Below are 17,894 nucleotides of genomic sequence, written 5' to 3' on the forward strand. Positions count from 1 at the left end.
TTTAGTTGTTGAAGTACTATCTGAACATTCATGTATTTAATTTCAAAGTTAATATACAGGTCCCACTGGGTATTTAAATTAAGGTATCTCTAAAACAATTACTTTATTCATTTTAAAAATCATTCCACTAGGTTATTAATATATGCATCTCACTTGAATAAAAATATGTTTTGCTCTTGCATAGAAGGATGTTATTAGTTTTCACTAATTTCATTTTTTCCTCACTCTTTACTTAACGTAACAAAAATGTGTATTTTCTTATAAAAATTTTGATTTGTGTTTTGAATGATAGCTATTGACAATCTAAGGTGCTCTAGGAAACATTGGTGGAGTACAGGTTAAAAGCTACGGCTGTTAACCAAAAAGGTCAGCAGTTCGAATCTACCAGGCAGTCTTTGGAAACCCTATGGGTCAGTTCTACTTTGTCCTGTAGGGTTGCTATGAGCTGGAATCAACTCTACAGCAATGGTTTTATAGCAATTTATAGCAATAATAATCTACCATGCACCTATTTTCAAGTATTTTTCCCCAGAATTTTGTATTTATATTTCAGTTTCTTTTTTGGCTTTGGAAAATATATTAGATGATAGACAGAGAGATGATAGATAGATGATAGAGAGAGGGAGAGAGATGATAGATCGATAGATGATAGGCAGATATATAGATTCAAATTGCCCTGGTGGCACAGTGATTAAGAGCTACGGTGAGCTATCACTGCTAACCAAAAGGTCAGCAGTTTGAATCTGCAAGTCACTCCTTGGAATCCCTAAGAGGCAGTTCTACTACGTCCTATAGGGCTGCTATGAGTCAGAACGAACTAGATGGCAATGGGTTTGGGGTTTTTTTTTTGGCTTTGGAAAATAGACTAGATAGATAGCTAGACAAATAGATTGGCAGACGGATAGATACATTGGCAGATAGAATCAAACTCTTGATTTCAGTTAATCTCAAAATCTGAAGTCAAGGATAGCAGCCATTTTTGTTTTATTCCTCAACTACTAATAAGATCATAAACTGAGTGATCACAAGTGTTTATCAAGAATGTGTTCCAGTACTTTCATTTCTTCAACTCTCAGTGTTGCTCTACACTCAGTCAGAAAGAGAACAGAGTCAGTCCAACAATTTTTGCTAACATCATGTGGCTAGATGACAAATCTACATTTTGGTTTCTTAAGAATCTGCAAAATAGATGCTATTTTTGCTCTTCAAAATTTCCTGAAGCAGTACAATTTCATATAGTTAAAAAATCTATCAAGCTATAGTTCACATGTATCCCTGTATATTCAGGCAGCTTTGAGTTCTGCATCTACATGTAGAAAATAAATGGTGCCTGAGATGTCAATGGTAATTACCATCGTATTTGTAGAATTGTCTTATTTTATTATCTAGATATTTATTCCAAATTACAAGTGACTTACCGTACACAGGGAGTGTTGGTATTCTTTTTCCCCTAAGGTCATATGGTATAAACAAAAGTCGAACAATAAATGACGAATATTATTGCTTTTATACTATTAGAAAACATTCAATCATTTGAATAAGAACTTTAATTCCAGCATTTTCCTTGAGAAGAATTTAAATCCGAGGGGCAATTGGGAAAGTACACAGATCTGTTAATATTTCCCAATTTCACACACACTACAAAAATCATAGGACCTAGATAGTATAGATAACTAGAATGCCCTTTCTAATTGCCAGATAGAAATTTTCTGTATTTTTTCCTTAATTATTTAAACTTAAATGAAAATATGATTCTCTAAGAGAAGGATATTTTAGGAACGCTCTCACATTAAAGGAACCCAATTTTCATAACGAAGAATGACTATGTTTGCAATTGTGCACAAAATTGCACAATTGCTACAGTTTTATCAGTTTGCTCATAAGAGACTCAAGGGAGTTAATTAAAGTAAAAGGAAGGAAGAAAAATAATCTCTTACGGAGACTGGTGTTGAGGACCTACCGATTACATATAATAACAATAAGCTAAAAACTGTAAATTGCTTTAAATACAAATCTGAGGGGACATTATTCCAACAGATAACCAGAAATGATTTAAATGCTATATTACATGCCAACAAGGTTCTGATGGTTCACTCCCCTGAAGCTTTATGAATAATTCTTCTGATCAGAGGTTTTATCTCAAACAGGAAACCTTTTTTTTGCCTCCATTACTCAATATATTAAGATTCTGTTAGCTAAATTGTTGCCCAACCCAGTACTTGAGAACAAATATTTGTGTTGGTGTTGTTAGTTACCATCAGTTGGTTGCAAATCATAACGACACCATGTACAAGAGAAAGAAACACTGCCTGTCTTTCCCCATTCTCAAAATCATCGCTATGTTTGAGCCCATTTTTGCAGCTGCTGTGTCAATCCGACTAGTTGAGCATCTTCTTTTTCTCTGACTTTTCCAAGCATGATGTCCTTCTCAAGGTGCTGGTCCTACCTGAAAACATGTCCAAAGTATGTGAGATAATGTCTCACCACGCTTGCTTTTAAGGGGCATTCTGGCTGTACTTCTTACAAGATGGATTTGTTCATTCTTCTGTCAGTCCGTAGTATTCTTTGCCAACACCATAATTCAAAGTCATCAATTCTTCTTCAATCTTCCTTATTCATTGACCAGTTTTTGCCTGCATATGAGGTGATTTAAAATACTATGGCTTTGGTCAGGCACACCTTAGTCCTTAAAGTGACATCTTTGCTTTTTGAACACTTTAAAGAGGTCTTTTGCAGCAGATTTGCCCAGTGCAATGCATCCTTTGATTTCTTGACCTCTGCTTCCACGGGCATTGATTGTGGATCCAAGTAAAACGAAATCCTTGACAACTTCAATCTTTTCTCCATTTATCATGATACTGCTAATTGGTCCAGTTGTGAAGATTTTTGGATTTGGGTTTTTTATTTTATTTTATTTTATTTTATTTTATTTTATTTTATTTTATTTTATTTTATTTTATTTTATTTTATTTTATTTTATTTTATTTTATTTTATTTTATTTTATTTTATTTTATGGTGTAATCCATACAGAAGGCTCTAGTCTTTGATATTCATCAGTAAGTGCTTCAAGCTCTCTTGGCTTTCAGCAAGTAAGGTCATGTCATCTGCATATCACAGGTTGCTAATGATTCTTCCTCCAATCCAGATGTCACATTCTTCTTTACATACTCCATCTTCTAGGATTATTTGCTCAGCGTACAGATTCAATAAATATGGTGAAAGGATATGACCCTGATTTTAAACCTTTTCTGATTTTAAACCACGCTGAATCCCCTTGTTCTGTCTGAACAACTGCCTCTTGGTCTATGTACAGGTTCCTTATAAGCACAATTAAGTGTTCTGGATTTCCCATTCTTTGTAGTGTTATCCATAATTTGTTATGATCTACACAGCAATGATAACCCTCGTTTCATATCCTCTTCTTAATCCAGTTCGAATTTCTGGCAGTTTCCCGTAATGTACTACTGCAACTGCTTTTGAATGATCTTCAGCAAAATCTTAATTGTGTGTGATATTAATGATATTGTTTGATAATTTCACTTTCTGTAGGATCACTGTTCTTTGGAATGGGAACATTTGGTTGGCCAGGTAGCTGTGTTCCAAATTTCTTGGCATAGACAAGGGAACACCGCTAGTGCTGTATCTGTTAGTTGGAACAACTCAATTGGTATTAATTCCTGAAGGTTTGTTTTTCATCAATGCCTTCAGCAGCTTGGACTTTTCCCTTCACTACCATCTCTTCTTGGCCATATGCTGCCTCCTAAAACGGTTGATCATTGACCATTTCTTTTTGGTACAGTGACTCTGTGTATTCCTTCCATCTTTTTTTGATGCTTCCTGCATCATTCTGTATTTTCCCAGTAGAATCCTTCAATATTGAAACTCAAGGCTTGAATTTGTTCTTCAGTTCTTTCAGCTTGAGAAATGCCGAGAGTGTTCTTTCCATTTGGTTTCTAATACCAGGTCTTTGTACATTTCCTTACAATACTTTACTATGTCTTCTCAAGACACCCTTTGAAATCTTCTGTTCAACTATTTTACTTCATCATTTCTTCCATTCAGTTTAGCTACTCAAAATTCAATCATTAGTGTTCAATGCATCAAATCTATTCTTGGGATGGTGTCTAAATTCAGGTGGGATACTCAAGGTCATATTTTGGCTCCTGTGGATTTGTTCTAATTTTCTTCAGCTTCAACTTGAGCTTACCTGTGAGCAATTGATGACCTGTTCCAAAGTCAGCCCCTGGCCTTGTTCTTACTGATGATATTGAGCTTTTCCATTGCCTCTTTTCGCAGATGTAGTCAATTTGATTCCTGTGTAATCTATCTGGCGAGGTCCATGTGTATAGTTGCAGTTTATGTTATTGAAAAAAGGTATTTGCTATGAAGAAGTTGTTGGTCTTGCAAAACTTTATAATGGGATCCCTGGTGTCATTTCTGTCACCAAGGCCACATTTCCAACTACTGATCAATCCTTCTTCTTTGTTTCCAACTTTTGCATTTCAATCACCAGTAATTATCAGTGTATCTTAATTGTACGTTTGATCAATTTTAGATTTGGAAGTTGGTAAAAATCTTCAATTTCCTCATCATTGGCCTTAGTGATTGATTCTTAAATCTGAATAATAGTCATATTAACTGGTCTTCCTTGTAGGCATGTTGGTATTTTTCTATTACTGACAGCACTGTGCTTCAGGGTAGGGCTTGAAATGCTTTTTGACAATGAATGTGGCTGCATTCCTCTTTAATTTGTCATTCCTGGCATAGTAGACTATACGATTGCCTTAATCCAAATGGCAACTACTAGTGCTTTTCAGCTCTGTAAAGCCTGGGATATTGATCTTTACATGTTCCATATCATTTTTGATGACTTTCAATTTCAATTTCCCTAGATTCATGCTTCATAAATTCCATACTGATTATTAGCAGATGTTTGCAGCTGTTTCTTCTAATTTTGAGTCGTGCCATAGCAGCAAATGAAGGCCCCAAAAGCTTGATCCTTAATACGTGGCATAAACAGTATACAAAACATTCCTAACAATGCAGAATAGAAACTAGATAACTGGGAACTCCAAAAAAATCAAACACCTATGCTCGTCCAAAGACTTCACCAAAAAAGTAAAAAGACTACCTACGGACTGGGAAAAAGTTTTTAGCTATGACATTTCCGATCAGTGCCTGACCTCTAAAATCTACACGGTACTGCAAAAACTCAACTATACAAAGACAAATAACCCAATTAAAAATGGACAAAGGATATGAACAAGCACTTTACTAAGAACACATTCAGGCAGCTAACATACTTGAGGAAATGCTCACAATCATTAGCCATTAACCAAAAAAACCAAACCCACTGCAATCGAGTTGATTCCGGATCATAGTGACCCTATAGGACAGAGTAGAACTGCCCCATAGAGTTTCCAAGGAGCACCTAGCAGATTTGAACTGCCGACCTCTTGGTTTGCAGCCATAGCACTTAACCACTATGCCATTAGAGAACTGCAAATCAAAACTACAATGGGATTGTATCTCACGCCAACAAGTCTGGCATTGATCCAAAAAACACAAAATAATAAATGTTGAAGAGATTGTACAGAGACTGGAACACTTTTACATGCTGGTGGGAATGTAAAATGGTTCAACCACTTTGGAAATGGATTTGGCACTTCCTTAAAAAGATAGAAATAGAACTACCGTACTACCCAGCAATCCCACTCCGTGGAATATATCCTAGAGAAATAAGACCCTTTACATGAACAGATATATGCATACCCATGTTCACTGCAGCAGTGTTTACAATAGCAAAAAGATGGAAGCAACCATGGTGCCCATCAATGGATGAGTGGAAAAATAAATTATGGTATATCCACACAATGGAATACTATGCATCGATAAAGAACAACGATGAATCCATGAAATATTTCATAACATGGAGGAATCTGGAAGGCATTATGCTAAGTGAAGTCAGTTGCAAAAGGACAAATATTGTATGAGACCACTATTATAAGAACTCTAGAAATACTTTAAACAGAGAAGAAAATATTCTTTGATGGTTATGAGAAGGGGGAGGGAGGTAGGGAGGGAGAGGGGTATTCACTAATTAGATAGCAGATAAGAACGATTATAGGTGAAGGGAAAGACAATGCACAATACAGGAGAGGTCAGCAGGACTGGACTAAACCAAAAGCAAAGAAGTTTCCTGAATAAACTGAACACTTCGAAGGCCAGTGTAGCAGGGACAGGGGTTTGGGGACCATGGTTTCACGGGACATCTAAGTCAATTGGCATAATAAAATTTATTAAGAAAACATTCTGCCTCCCACTTTGGAGAGTGGTGTGCAGTCTTAAACGCTAGCAAGCCTCCATCTAAGATGCATCATTTGGTCTCAATCCACCTGGAGCAAGGGAGAATGAAGAACACCAAAGACACAAGGTAATTAGGACCCCAAGAGACAGAAAGGACCACATAAACCAGAGACTATATCAGCCCGAGACCAGAAGAACTGGATGGTTCCTGGCTACAATCAATGACTACCCTGTCAGGGAACACAACAGAGAACCCTTCAGGGAGCATGAAAGCAGTGGGATACAGACCCCAAATTCTCATAAAAAGACCAGACTTAATGGCCTGACTGAGACAAGAAGGACCCAGGAGGTCATGGTCCCCATACCTTCTGTTAGCCCAGGACAGGAACCATTCCCAAAGCCAACTCTTCAGACAGGGATTGGGCTGGACTATGGGATAGAAAATGATACTGGTGAAGATTGAGCTTCTTGGATCAAATAGACACGTGAGACTATGTGGGCAGCTCCTGTCTAGAGGGGAGATGAGAGGGCAGACAGGGTCAGAAGCTGGCCAAAAGGACATGAAAATAGAGAGTGGAGGGAAGGAGTGCACTGTCTCATTAGAAGGAGAGCAACTAGGAGTACATAACAAGGTATACATAAATTTTTGTGTGAGAGACTGACTTGATTTGTAAGCTTTCACTTAAAGCACAATAAAAATTAAAGTATGAAATGACAATGCTGAATGCATCAGAAGTATAAAAATGTAAACATCATGTGACTGTCAGGGTAAAAAATCAATGAAGGTAAGGATATTATTTCTTGTCACACCTATATTCTCTGCCTTAACAATGATGACTGTCCCCCCAAAAGTGTTTTTGTTGCTAGGTGCCATCAAGTTGGTTTCAACTCATAGTGACACTATGTAGAACAGAAGGAAACACTGCCTGGTCCTGTGCTATCTTCACAATTCTTATTGCTAAAGATGTTGGGTGATTTGACATCCATGTAGAAAAAAAAAAGGAGAAATCAGAAAGAATGAAAAAATTAATATGAACTCACACTTTGCACTTTGTACATAAAATTACTCTAAATGGAAAACATATCTAAATGATATGTGTTGTTATTAGGTGTTATCCTGTCAGTTCCGACTCATAGTGACCCTACATACAACAGAACAAAATACTGGCTGGCCCTGCACCTTCCTCACAATTGTTGTTATGTTTGAGCCTATCATTACAGCCACTGTGTCAGTCCATCTCACTGAACGTCTTCCTCTTTTTTGCTGACTGTGATGGTTGAGATTGTGTATCAACTTGGTTAGGCCATGGTTCTCAGTGTTTATATGTGATCACCCCATGCTGGGGTCCTCTATGAATAGCTAATCAGTTGAAAGGGAGTTTCTTTGGGTGTGTGGCTTGCATCTGACCTGAGCTAGCAGCGTACCTGTTGATCTTGGGATTCATTGATTTTCACAGCCTGTTGTCCAGCCTACCAACCTTGGGTTTGCCAGCCCCTGAAGCTACGTGAATCAGGAGAAGCCTCTATCCTGATCCACGGACTTGGAATGTTCTGGCTTCTACAATTGTGTGAGCTGTTTCCTTTATATAAATCTCTCTCTCTCTCTCTCTATATATATATATATATTTATTAACTTTACTGGTTTTGCTTCTCTAGAGAACATGGCCTAAGACATTGACCCTCTCTGTTAGCAGGCATGATGTCATTTTCCAGGGACTGGTCACTCCTGATAACACATCCAAAGTATGTGAGAAGTCTCACCATCCTCACTTCCAAGGATCACTCTACCTATATTTCTTCCAAGACAGATTTGTTAGTCTTTCTTGCCAACACCATAATCCAAAGGTATCAATTCTTCTTTCGTCTTGCTTATTCATTGTCCAGCTTTTGCATGCAAAATGATATGTAAAAATGTAATGATTCAAGAAGAGAAACTAGTAGAAAATTGTGTAACTTAGAATTAAGCAACAAGTTTTATACATAATATCAAAAACATGATGGATAACCAAAACTGATAATTGAATTTTGTCAAAATTATAAACTGTTCCTCTGTGAAAGACACTGTTAAGAAAATAAAACAGCAAGTCAAAGAATGAAATTGGGATTCCCAAATCACTTCTCTGATAAAGGAAAAATATGTGTATAAAAAAATGGGAACAGAAATCTTGTCAAAATCAGTTTATTGATATCAAGAGGCACAGAAAAAATACTGAACATCATTGTACAGTAGGAAAGTATAAAAATTAAAACTACAATGTGATACTATAATTTACCTATTAGAACTAGAGTCAAAAAAAAAAAGCTATCAAAATGCTGCAGACAATGTGGAGAAAAAGGAACCCTCACACATTGCTGGTGGAATACAAAACGTCAGAGTCATTTTTAGAAAATTGTGACAGTTTCTTATAATGTTAAACATACACTTACCATGAAACTCCACAATCCTACTCCTCCATGTTTTGTCCAACTGAAATGAGAACTTACACTTAGAAAAATACTTCTGTGATAGTGCATGTAACATCTTTATTTATAATCATCAAAAACTGGAGACCATTCTAATGTGCTTTGGTAGGTGAATGGATGAACAAACGGTGAAATATCCACATAATGGAATACTAATCCAAATTATAGGGAACAAATTATTGATTCACAAATGAGCATGGGTGGAGCACAAGTTCATTTTTCTAAGTGAAAGAAGCCAGACTCAAGGCTTTTTATCATATGACCCTGTCTGTATGATTTTCTGGAGTGACAAAAATATAGGGATTGATAAGAAAACAGAGTTTGGCAGGGGTTGTGAGAGGGAAAAAACTTTAACTACAAAAAGGTAACATGAAAAACTTTGTGAGGTGTTGCAGGTGGATGCATGACTCCAAGCATTTTCAATATCCCCATACCACCAAAGCACTATTTTTATTGACTGTGAGTTACTAGGATGTTGGTGGAACTCAAAATGGAGTGCAGATTGAAATTACTGCTTTACAAATTAATGAGATATTTAACAAATGAGAAGGCAAGTAAGAAAATCCCTAATATGAATAGTTTTGATACATAGAATTTTTTGGATGCTCTAAAACTAAGAGAAAAAGATCACAAATACTGAACTTGCTGTGGTAAGATTATAGGTATATGGTTTAACAGTTCTGAAATTGCTGTATGTATTTACTAGGTTTGGACAAAGAAAGAAATGCATTTTAATAATGGGAGCCCCAGGGTGGTGCAAATGTTTAACATTCTCAGGAGCTAACCGAAAGGCATATCTTCAAAACTTTCACATTTCTAATGAAGGCAATTCTTTACAAATTCGATGAAAATTTCACCGTTTATAAGAATGTGGGTTTCTTACTTATTTTATTACTCATACAATATGAAGTAAGGATGAAATACTAAACAGCTTATTAATGGATATAAATATTACATAGAAGTCACCATCTTAAGTCCTCTGTGGGATGCAAAGATGAACATAAATCTTCTCAAGAGAGGTCTGCTACAGAGACGAGTTAGCAGGTTACTGAGAAATCCAAGGACTCCTTCCAGAATTCCCTTATGGTCTATAATATAGCAGAGATGTGGCCTGGCTTTGTCTGTTTCCCAGGAGATCCATGCACAGTCTTTGCTGAGGTTAAAAATATTTCCGCATCTTTTGAAGGTTTCTGACATTCCATTTTTATTGCCTGAAAAACTGCCCCTTAAGCCATTATAAAATAGGATTAGTGTGAACGTTGCTAGTTTTTGGAAGGTATTTTATTCTTCACAACAGAAATTTTACTTTCTAAAATCAGAGGGAGATAGCTGTCAAGATTTTAATGGACAGAATCCGTAAACTATTACTACATTCAGAATAGCATTTGAATAGGTGGAAACTAACTGAGTAGGTTAGGAAAATGGAAGACGGTTTTTCTTAACTTTTCTGGATATCCATTTGGATAAGTGGACTTATGGAGAAGATAACTGTGAGACAGAATTAGAGGGAATGAAACATTTTTTCCAAAAAGCTTAATAACTCAGTGTCATGGATTGAATTGTGTCCCCCAATAATATGTGTCAAATTGATTAGACCATGATTCCCAATATTATGTGGTTGTCCTCCATTTTGTGATTGTAATTTTATGTTAAAGATGATTAGGGTGGGATTGTAACACCCTTACCCAGGTCACAGCCCTGATCCTATGAAAAGGTAGTTTCCCTGGGGTATGGCCTACACCACCTTTTATCTTACAAGAGATAAAAGGAAGGAAAACAAGCAGAGAGTGAGGGACCTTATACCACCAAGAAAGCATTGCTGGGAGCAGAGCAAGTCCTTTGGACCTGGAGTCATGCGTGGAGAAGCTCCCAGTCAGGGGGAAGATTGACGAGAAGGCCAACAGAGAGAGAAAGTCTTCCCCTGGAGCTGATGCCCTGAATTTTGACTTTCAGCCTACTTTACTGTGAAGAAATAAATTTCTCTTTGTTAAAGCCCATCCACATGTGGAGTTTTTGTTATAGCAGCATTAGATGACTAAGACACTCAGGAAGATCTTTACATGGAAAATGCAATGAGTTGTAATCCAGCGACAGAGTCGATAAGATATAAGGCTAGTAGTCACTTTTCAATTTGTGCTTCAGTCAAAGTGAGAAATGAATACATTATGTCTCTTTCCATTCAAAAATAAAAATGTTTATATTTAAATATGTAATGTACATTTTTAGGAAGCCATACAGAATGTGAAACATTAAAGATTATGATGGAATAATAAGACAAACCAGTGAGTAATTAAAATTTTTCTATTTTTTAAATAATTGGTTTACTTACATTGTCTTGTAGCGATTGTATTTAGTGTTTTCGTATTATCTTGGCAATTAGACTCATAAATCTTAGGGTTAAATATTTAAATATATTATGTTTAATAAGACAACCAATTTCTCATATCCTGAAAGAGTAATGAGTTGTTACTTCAGGCTTGTAAGTTTGACTTTTACTTTTTTGGTAAGATTAAAGTAATCCTTTTCTGTTTCTAGGAGATAGATTAATAAATATCTGAGTGAAAAGAAAGGGCTATGTAATTAAGACTGTTTCAACAAAATTGTCATGAGAGTTTGCATAAATAGGACATAAAATGAGAATTATTTTATTCATTGTCTCCCAAAGATGTGCTTTATTGTGTGAAGATTTTCTATCTGCTACTGTATTTTTAACATAAAAGAGCCAATAAATATGTATTAAAAGAATGCCAACAAGAACTTAAAAACAAAAAATTTGCATGGATTATATAAGGTATTTTAGGATATTGGCAATGACAATGCTGATCACGATGAATTATATCTTTCATCTCTTCCCTTTAATACTATTTTTGTCTAAATATGTTTAAAAGAAGGAAAATTTTAAAAATTTAAGAGAGAGAAATGAACAACCACACAGTGGTCACAGAGTTTGTCCTCCTAGGCCTTTCTGATGACCTTGACCTTCAGATTGTGATCTTCCTCTTTCTATTTATCACATGTGTGTTAAGCGTCACTAGAAACCTGACTCTCCTCACCCTAACCTTCGTGGACTCCCATCTACAGACACCTATGTATTTCTTCCTGCGGAACTTCTCCCTCCTAGAAATCTCCTTTACAACCTTATGCATTCCTAGATTTCTGGGTGGAATTTTCACCAGGGATAAGACCATTTCCTATAACAACTGTGCAGCTCAACTCTTCTTCTTTATTTTCATGGGGGTGACAGAATTTTACATTCTGACGGCCATGTCCTATGACCGCTATGTGGCCATCTGCAAGCCCCTGCATTACACAAGCATCATGAACAGGAAATTCTGCTCCCTGCTTGTGTTATGTGCGTGGCTGGGAGGGTTTCTGACCGTTTTTTCCACCCCTAATGCTCCTCCTCTAGCTGGATTACTGTGCTTCCAATGTCATTGATCACTTTGCCTGTGACTATTTTCCCCTCTTACAGCTATCTTGCTCAGATACATGGCTCCTAGAAGTAATTGGTTTTTACTTTGCTTTGGTTACTTTGCTACTCACTTTGGCATTAGTGATGTTGTCCTACATGTACATCATCAGGACTGTTCTGAGAATCCTGTCTTCCAGTCAGAGAAAAAAAGCTTTCTCCACTTGTTCCTCTCACATGACTGTCATTTCCATCTCTTATGGAAGCTGCGTCTTCACGTATGCCAATCCCTCTGCAAAAGAAAAGGCATCATTGACCAAAGGAGTCGCTATTCTCAACACCTCTGTTGCCCCCATGCTGAACCCCTTCATTTATTCCCTGAGGAACCAGCAAGTAAAACAAGTGTTTAAAGGCTTGCTCCAAAATGTAGTTTTTTCTACAAATTGGGAGTTTTTTTTTCTTTTTTAGCAAAAATACAGACATATGTGGTTGATATGAGTCGGAATCCACTCTACACCAACAGTTTTTTGGGGGGGGGGGCAGGAGGGAGTATAAGGAACAATTAAATATAAACCTAAAATTCAGAGATGTTTGTACAGGTATGCTTGTTCTTTTAGAGTCTCTTCACCTGTCACATCATTTGACCTGATATTTTGCAAATCCCTCACTTTCACCTCTGTGCCTGAGTTTCTCCAATGCAGTGTCTATTGACATATTTTAAAATATAGTAAAGTTTATTTCTCTTACTGAATTTTCTGAAAACCTTACATTTTCCTTGAAGGCACACTGTAGTTAAGATGGAGTAAAATTGTTTTAATTCTATTTATTTTCTCAGCTCTTAAAAGACGCAGTTATTATTGCTCTGTATTTCAAATGTAGTGTTTCAAATGTGTGTAATTTCTTGTGTATTTTCAAGATGAATATTGATAATGTTCTCAGTAGTGTTTATAGAATTTCCATGCTCTGAGTCATTGTTCATTAAATTCAGTTTAATATATACTATCATTTTGTACTTCGAATACAGAGCTTTATACTTTGTGAAATTTAATGTATATTTTCTGGATAATATTGATCATGATATTAAGTAATTTTTATATTTTCATGTTTTTTATCACTTCTTAGAAGATATTCATATTTTCCTAAAACATGCAAAGTAAATGCCCTAAAACTGAAACACATTTCACTTCTATTTTTTCTGTAAATTATAAAAGTTCCACATCGCAAAATACAAAAACAAATTTAGGCTCCACTATGATTATTTTAATTGTATGGTAACTGTTGTGATAATGATTCATCTGGTTTAAAATATAAAACAGTAACTAATGGCTATAAAAAAAAAAGGCTATAGTTTAGAAGAATTTCAATTTCAAATTTTCTTTTTCTTTTCTTGTTCTCCCAAATTATGTTGATTAGATAATTTCGTTTAACAGACTTCATTGCTAAATTACAATTAAATTTATACTTACAAAATGAAATATAAAAAAAAAAAGTTGAAGTACTTGTCAAATCATGAAAAGTGTTGTTATGCTGATTTTTAGTATAATTCAAATAGGTTTTGGTCTTTATATGGATCTATATGCTTTCAAGATCTGGCACAGAATGCATTCCAATGTGAGAAATGAACATGGTGACTTCTCTCAGAGGAATTTAAACTCTGTAAGAGTCTTGTTGATACCTTACATTTGTCTGTGATTTAAATAGTCTCAGAGATCTTTTACATATCGCTTTTATTCATGTATTTATTCACCTCTTTATTCACAAATTTCAGTATCTACTTAGGAAATGATTCAGTGCTAGAAAGGAGCAGCTTTTGTGCTTGCTCATATCCAGTGTAAGGAAAAAAAGAAGTAAATAGATGATTATAATCCAACCGTATATAAATTCTATAATATCTCTATGAAGAATACACTGTACAGGCACATGAAGATATTAAGGTTATAAATATAATAGGCTTGCCCACATCATTCAGAATTTCCAAAAAACATTACAGCCATAAGGCAGGCACATTCCTTGTTATTTTTATGTATTATATTAGGATTACAGTCATGAGAGATTCAGCAGATAAAGAGAAATATTTGCTACGTTGCAAAGCCTCAGATAAATAGACATTCCATTAATAACTAACATTTAGTTAATACTTAAAAATATTATACATATTACCAAGTATAAAACCTTAATTATTTTTGCACACTCCTATGACATAGTGGGTTTCTTGGGTGGTACAAACTGTTAACACTGCACTCAACAGCTAAACAAATGTTGGAGATTTGAGTCCACCCAAAACTGCTTCAGAAGAAAGGCCTGGCAATCTACTTCCAAAATATAAGCCATTGAAAGCCCTATGAAGCACATTTCGATTCTTAGGCGCGTGGAGTTGTCATTGACTGAACGGCAACAGTATTGGCTTTTTTTTTTTTTTTTTAATGACATATGTAGTAATTACTCTATGTGACTACACTTTATGTTTTTGAACTTGACTGGCATGCTGGAACAATAGCTGCCATTCTGAGCAAACTAAGTAAATGACAGTTTTTGCAATGATAGACAAAAAGAAAAATACTTAGCCATGTATGTAGATCTGGGGTTCTATCTGAAATTGAGTTAAATTTGACTGATTCATAATTATAATTATTTAACACATTATAAACAATAAGGTACATTTTTTTTCTGGTTAAATAAATAGAGAATGACTGTTATTGAAGTACTGAGTTATGATACCTGACTTTCAACTTACCATCAGTAAGAATTAAAGATAATTAGGCTGGTTAGCTTTTCAAACTTCAGTATCCTCATTTTTAAAATAAAGATGAAAATACTTTAGTTTTTATGTCATACGCTTAGTGTGCGATAAAATTATAAAAGATATACATAGATTAATTTTTTAAAGTAGGAGCTGTTATTCAAATGTAACACTAGTGTTTGAGAATCCAACAGTATGAAGGGCTTTGGTTTTGCTCCAAGTCTATGACTTTGTTTCTAAGGAGCTTTGGACTACTGCCTTCCTGAACAGGCAGATGCAGACCCCTGTGTAATGTAAAGCAGTCGTGGATCAAATTGCCAACGGAATTTTTAAATAAACATTAACAGTAAGGAGTATACAGTGTATAGGGGTATACAGTGCTAACTGAACGTGTGTTCAAACAGTTTCTCTCCTTCCTCACTTATTTGGGTGGAGACCAGTATAAATTTATATAAAGAATCAAGACCGGATGGACTAACCATTGTTATGCTTGTTTCACTCTCACGGTGCAGGTGTTTCACCTCAAAAAGGTGAGTTATTTCTGTGATAAGAACCTCAGCTGTTAGAATAGCCTCTGTGTTCTTGAGCATTATTTTAGATGTGTGAGCATTTGATATTTTACTACATATAGAGTAAAAAAAAAAAAAAAAAAAAATAGAGTACTCAGGAAAAATGGCTAGCAAGAAAAATACTTATTAACTGTTATCCACAAGTATTATTTTGTAAATATCAAAAGGCTTATTATATACACAGCAAAAACTATCATTGAAAATGGTAATTATCCTCTCAGCAATTAAAACTCTTCTTCGGTGTCCCTCTTGCCCTGGCTTGGGAACGGCTAAGTTTTTATTTTCCTTAGAGTGATCTATGCTGTATCCTATACTTGTCTATTCATTCAGTTAGATTAATGTATCCTTTATTCATAACAGAATTTTTTATAGATTCTTTTTTTTTAAAGATGCCAAATTTCTTACAGGACACTAAAAACTGCCATTGCTCCTACTTTTATACCTATTAAGTGCTGAGACACTATCTGAAAGTTAAGCATAGACATGTTAGAGTTAAAAAAATTAAAAATCCTGAATACATACTTCATATAATTAGGAAATTATAATAACTATTATAAATTATTTTTACATTTTTACTCTGTGAATGCCTAAGGAAATAACTCTTTTGAGTATTCCAGTTTACAGAGCTCATGATACATAGAAAGCATAGCTTTCTTAGATCTTTTGACTAATTAATCCATCACTCAGTTTTATAAGACTGTAGACATTTATTCAGTCACTGGGTCAACATGCATTTATTAAATCGCAACTTTGTTTTAGTGATAGTCCTAGGTAATGGTGATGATTCAAAACTACATCACTATATTTCCTAAAGGAGCTTCAATTCTAATCAGGATTATTATCACCAAAAATAAAAAATTATGTTGAGTTCTACTACAGAAGTATTTGTTACTATAGTGTGTATGTCCATCACCCATTTGTCAATTTGTTGTACCATGGTGGCTTGCATATTGCTATGATGCTAGAAGGCATGCTACCCATAATTCAAATAACAGCAGGACAGGTTTTAGTAGAGCTTCCAAGCTAAGACAGATTAGGAAAAAAGGTCTTGTAATCTACTTCCAAAAATTAGCCATTAAAAATCTAAAGAATCCCATCAGGATATGGTCCCATATACTGCTGGAAGATCAGCACCCTAGATTGGAATGTAACAATGGACTCAGGCATGCTGGTGATCGTGAACGTGGTACGGACTGATCAGTATTTTGTACATCAGTTCCCTGTGATTCAGAGCCAACTCAAACACAAGTAATAACGTAGTGAGTGTGTATGGATTGACCCACTGTAACTAGAAATCATAAAGGTTTCTCAGAGAAAGTGATATTTAATTTAAAACATAAAGGATAATAAAGAGGAACAATTTTTCAAAAATATGGTTGAGATGTTGTCCTGGAAGATTTTATCTTAAGAATAAATAATGGTCAGGTTTGTCATACACAAACTCGTTTAGATTATTGCAAGGCAATCATGGCAAGGCATGCAAGTAAGACCTCAAGACATTCATTTAGCATTGGAGAGTTAGAATTAACAATTATAATGTTAGTTTACATGTTAGAGTCTAAATCTTTAGACTTCAGGCTTTAACCTTTAAGAGTAAATGTTTCTTCAGGCTTTTATGAGTGGTCAGTTTTAGGGAGCAGTATCTCAGCAGACTTCTATGTATTCTGATGGAAAGTTAAATTGTTTTACTTTTGTCTTCTCTGAAAATGAGCAGAAATCTATGGGTTTATATAATCTTTGCGCTTTTGTGTTCAACTGTAATTGCTATGTTTTATTGCCAGCTTAAGAATTGTTGTATGACATATTTATGTTTTCTTCATTTATATTATATCTTATTGCCAATTAGGGAATTGTTGTATGATGTATTTGTATATTTTTCCAGGCCAAGTTAATTAACTCAAAATTATGGGAATTGTTTAGTGACATATTTATGTTTTGTTAATTTATAGAGACTTGATTACTGTTACATTCCATTATCCCAGAGTGAAAGTGCACACCCTAACTTGCTGTTGTTGTTGTCAGGTGCCATCAAGTTGGTTCCAACTCATAGTGACCTTATGTACAACAGAACGAAACACTGCCTGGTCCAGCACCATCCTTACAATCATTGTTATGCTTGAGCTCATTTTTGCAGCCACTCTGTCAATCCACCTCATTGAGGGTCTTCCTCTTCTCTGCTGTCCCTGTACTTTGCCAAGCATGATGTCCTTCTCCAGGGACTGATCGCTCCTGACAACATGTCCAAAGTATGTAAGACACGATCTTGCCATCCTTGCTTCTAAGGAGCATTCTGGTTGTACCTCTTCTAAGACAGATTTGTTCATTCTTTTGGCTGTCCATGGTATATTCAATATTCTTCGCCAACACCACATTTCAAAGGCATCAATTCTTCTTCGGTCTTCCTTA

The 17,894-nt window shown here is 35.4% G+C and overlaps 1 protein-coding gene across 1 annotated transcript; it reads left to right on the forward strand.

The window, feature by feature from the left end:
- The first annotated feature begins 11,689 nt into the window (after positions 1 to 11,689).
- LOC126076354 (olfactory receptor 6C3-like) lies at positions 11,690 to 12,647 on the forward strand. Its single transcript, XM_049884899.1, is given in 2 exon segments — positions 11,690 to 12,151; positions 12,153 to 12,647. Coding segments are annotated over 2 exon segments (957 nt in total).
- Positions 12,648 to 17,894: the final 5,247 nt, after the last annotated feature.

This window comes from Elephas maximus, chromosome 4 (genome assembly GCF_024166365.1).
Source record: "Elephas maximus indicus isolate mEleMax1 chromosome 4, mEleMax1 primary haplotype, whole genome shotgun sequence".
In the NCBI taxonomy this organism is placed as follows: Eukaryota; Metazoa; Chordata; class Mammalia; order Proboscidea; family Elephantidae; genus Elephas; species Elephas maximus.